This window comes from Brassica oleracea, chromosome C2 (genome assembly GCF_000695525.1).
Source record: "Brassica oleracea var. oleracea cultivar TO1000 chromosome C2, BOL, whole genome shotgun sequence".
Taxonomy (NCBI): domain Eukaryota; kingdom Viridiplantae; phylum Streptophyta; class Magnoliopsida; order Brassicales; family Brassicaceae; genus Brassica; species Brassica oleracea.
This window is the reverse complement of record NC_027749.1, coordinates 44,284,448-44,287,420: the sequence shown is the minus strand read 5'-3', so window position 1 is coordinate 44,287,420 and position 2,973 is coordinate 44,284,448. Positions and strand designations below refer to the sequence as shown.

The 2,973-nt window shown below is 33.9% G+C and overlaps 1 protein-coding gene across 3 annotated transcripts; it reads left to right on the top strand.

The window, feature by feature from the left end:
* Positions 1-315: 315 nt before the first annotated feature.
* LOC106325536 (protein NSP-INTERACTING KINASE 2-like) lies at positions 316-2,203 on the top strand. 3 transcript variants are annotated; one of them, XR_001266933.1, is made up of 8 exons: positions 316-561; positions 661-793; positions 870-941; positions 1,030-1,163; positions 1,272-1,343; positions 1,460-1,519; positions 1,686-1,777; positions 1,899-2,203. XR_001266933.1 is itself a non-coding variant. In XM_013763578.1 (8 exons), exons 1-8 carry the CDS (start codon positions 414-416, stop codon positions 2,021-2,023), a joined length of 816 nt encoding a protein of 271 aa, XP_013619032.1. In that variant the 5' UTR covers positions 316-413; the 3' UTR covers positions 2,024-2,203. The 3 variants fall into 3 exon arrangements, 2 of the variants coding, with proteins under 2 accessions (XP_013619032.1, XP_013619031.1); XM_013763578.1 differs by having other exon boundaries at positions 316-531; positions 1,020-1,163; XM_013763577.1 differs by having other exon boundaries at positions 317-561; positions 1,020-1,163.
* Positions 2,204-2,973: the final 770 nt, after the last annotated feature.

The window sequence follows — 2,973 nt, the reverse complement described above, 5'->3', positions numbered from 1 at the left end:
TTACTACGCTGAAGCATATATTCCATGCATGCAATCGTTGGAATAAGTCTACAACTTATACTATACACCTATGCTCTTAACTGTTTATTCGTTCTTCCAATTTCATGATAGTGCAAGCATATATTCCATGCAATAGTTAGCCGTTAGGTATGTAATACGTCAAAAGAATATTAACACACGATAACAATAATTACGTATATTTAATAGAGAAAATAGAACGAATGAGTTAAAACATTCTCAAGGAATAAGAATCTCATTCACGGGAACCAAATTCTCTTGCGCACCACTAATCTTCTCCCGCCTTATTTTCATTTCGATATTTTTGTCTAATACGCTAACGTCTCCATTCTTCACCTTAGAAAGTACGAATACAAGTCTGAGTGCAAGAAAAACAAGTTTCGATTCAGACAGAGATGGTGAACAGAAGAAGAGAAGTAAAAAAGAGTTATGCTTTGTTCTCTTCAACCTTTTTCTGCATCTTTTTCCTCTTTTTTCCTCCTGCAGAGCTTTCAGACGGTGTTAAGTATGAAGGTAATATTCCTTGGCAAAAAAACTTTGAAGGTAATATTCATTTATAAAATCTGCTTTCTTAATTTCTAATTAAATATTAGTTATTTCCTTCCTAAAAACATGTTTTGTTGTTCTTATTTCCTCTTTTAGTTCTTGCTCTAATAGAAATCAAGAGCTCACTGATTGATCCTCATGGAGTTCTAGTAAATTGGGACAACGCAGCAGTTGATCCTTGTAGCTGGGACTTGATCACTTGCTCTCCTGATGGTTTTTTCCTAAGCATGTAAGCACATACATACACACATATATTGTCAGCATGGGTTTACTTAATTATAGCCTTTACCTTTATGTGTATATAGAGGAGCTTCAGACCAGAGCTTGTCAGGAACTCTTGCATCAAGTATTTGCAATTTAACATATCTTCAGACTGTGTCAGTGTTCATCTCTTAGTTACTTAGTTTTGTTGTTTATTTTAGTTTACTAATTATTTTTTGGATACAAACAAAAAGGCGGTTGCAGAATAATAACATCAGAGGAAATATCCCCCCTGAGATTGGGAGACTGATGAAACTCAAAACACTTGATCTCTCTAACAATAACTTCACTGGTCAAATCCCACCCACTCTTTCTCATTCTACAAGTTTTCAATACTTGTAAGAGCGCTCATTAATTTTCCAAATCTTTTTTAGGATAGTTTATAATAATAATTGTTGTTCTTATATATGGAGAGAATTTTTTTTTTGTTAAAAATTGTTGAGCAGGAGGCTGAACAATAACAGTCTGACAGGAACAATTCCTACCTCAGTGGCAAACATGACCCAACTAATTCTTTTGTACATTCTCGTTCTTACATTTTCTTTTAATTTTCTTTTTTTTTTTTTTTTGTAAAAGTTCTTTTAATTTTCTTCCTATGTATATTTGCTTATATATTTCATAATAAATTTTGTAGGGATCTGTCTTACAATAACTTGAGTGGACCGGTTCCAAGATTACATGCCAATGCATACAAGTAGGTCTATTTATAAAAACGAATATTTGGCTGTTCTGTTTTACTTTGTTCAAAGAAAAAATAATTCCCTTTTCTCTGCAGCGTATCCACATTTGTATGTTACCATAATTAAGTATATTAAGCGTGTAAAATGTACTATATAAAATTTAATCCACTTGTGATGCAGTGTAATAGGCAATCCTCAGATTTGTTCAACTGGAACTGAGGAAGACTGTAACAGAACTCATCCTAAACCAACGTCACTTACCTTTACCGAATGTAAGTAAAATTTAAAATTTTAACATACAAAGGAAAAAGATTATGAAATGTTTTGAATTATAGAGACTGTAAGCTAAAATGGGTTTGTTTTTATTTTTTCTTTGTTGTTGTTTTGATGAAGCATCTGATGGAGGAACAAAAAACCAGAAATTCACGGTACAATTTGGTTTAAGCCTTGCATGTATTTTGCTTGTTGATCATTGCCCTTGGTTTTTATTAAGAGAAAAAATTATTAGAAGATTATGATAATAAGGATGTAAAAGCTTAGGCTTGATTTGGGAATCTTACCAGTATAATAGATAGAAAAGTTATGGAATATTAATGTGATAATAATGATGTAAAAGCTTAAGCTTTTTTTTTGGAAATCTTACATGTATAATAAACGCTAAAGTTATGGATTGTTAATAAACAAGATTTGTACACAAGTTATTTCATGGTATGGTTTACTATATATCTTGTTTTTTTCTTTTTGGTGCGCATTGTCTGTTAGTTAGGATATCACAATATCCTAACCATAGGATAAGTATATTCTCAAGTATATCCTTGTATAGTTAAGATATGTTAGATATCAAACTATGTGTAAATACTTATCTGTGATCAATGAAATATCTATCGATTCAGTTATACTTTCATGGTATCAGAAGCTCTCTCGATCTTAGCTTCCTGAAAATCGCCCATCTCCTGCGATATCTTTTCTTATCTTTTCTTTTCAATGCATCTCCTCCTCTCTCTCTTTCTTAAATCCCCGATATCGCCATGGCTGCTCCACCAATCGCCACATCAGAAAAACCATTTGTCATTCAGAATCGGGCTTACATCCCCATTATACTGAATCTCGACAAGATGAACTATGATGTGTGGAGAGAGATTTTCGAAACTCATTGTCTCACCTTCGGAGTTCTCGATCATCTCGACGGTTCTTCTGTTGCTACACCTGAAACAGAAAAGACATGGAAGGAACAAGATGGACTCGTTAAAATGTGGATCTATGGAACAATAACAGATTCACTCGTTGAAACAATTCTCACCCCGAAGAGCACGGCACACGATCTCTGGATGGCTCTTAAGAATTTGTTTCGCGACAACAAGGAGAACAGAGCTCTTCAACTAGAGAACGAGCTCCAGACGATAACGATCGGAGATATGACAGTTCAGGAGTACTGCCGTAAACTAAAGTCATTCTCCGATCTCCTCGC

Coding starts and splice junctions, on each gene's coding strand:
- LOC106325536 (XM_013763577.1), top strand. CDS start 414: ATGGTGAACAGAAGAAGAGAAGTAAAAAAGAGTTATGCTTTGTTCTCT. Junction 562..660: donor TTGGCAAAAAAACTTTGAAG/GTAATATTCATT, acceptor TTCCTCTTTTAG/TTCTTGCTCTAATAGAAATC. Junction 794..869: donor GATGGTTTTTTCCTAAGCAT/GTAAGCACATAC, acceptor ATGTGTATATAG/AGGAGCTTCAGACCAGAGCT.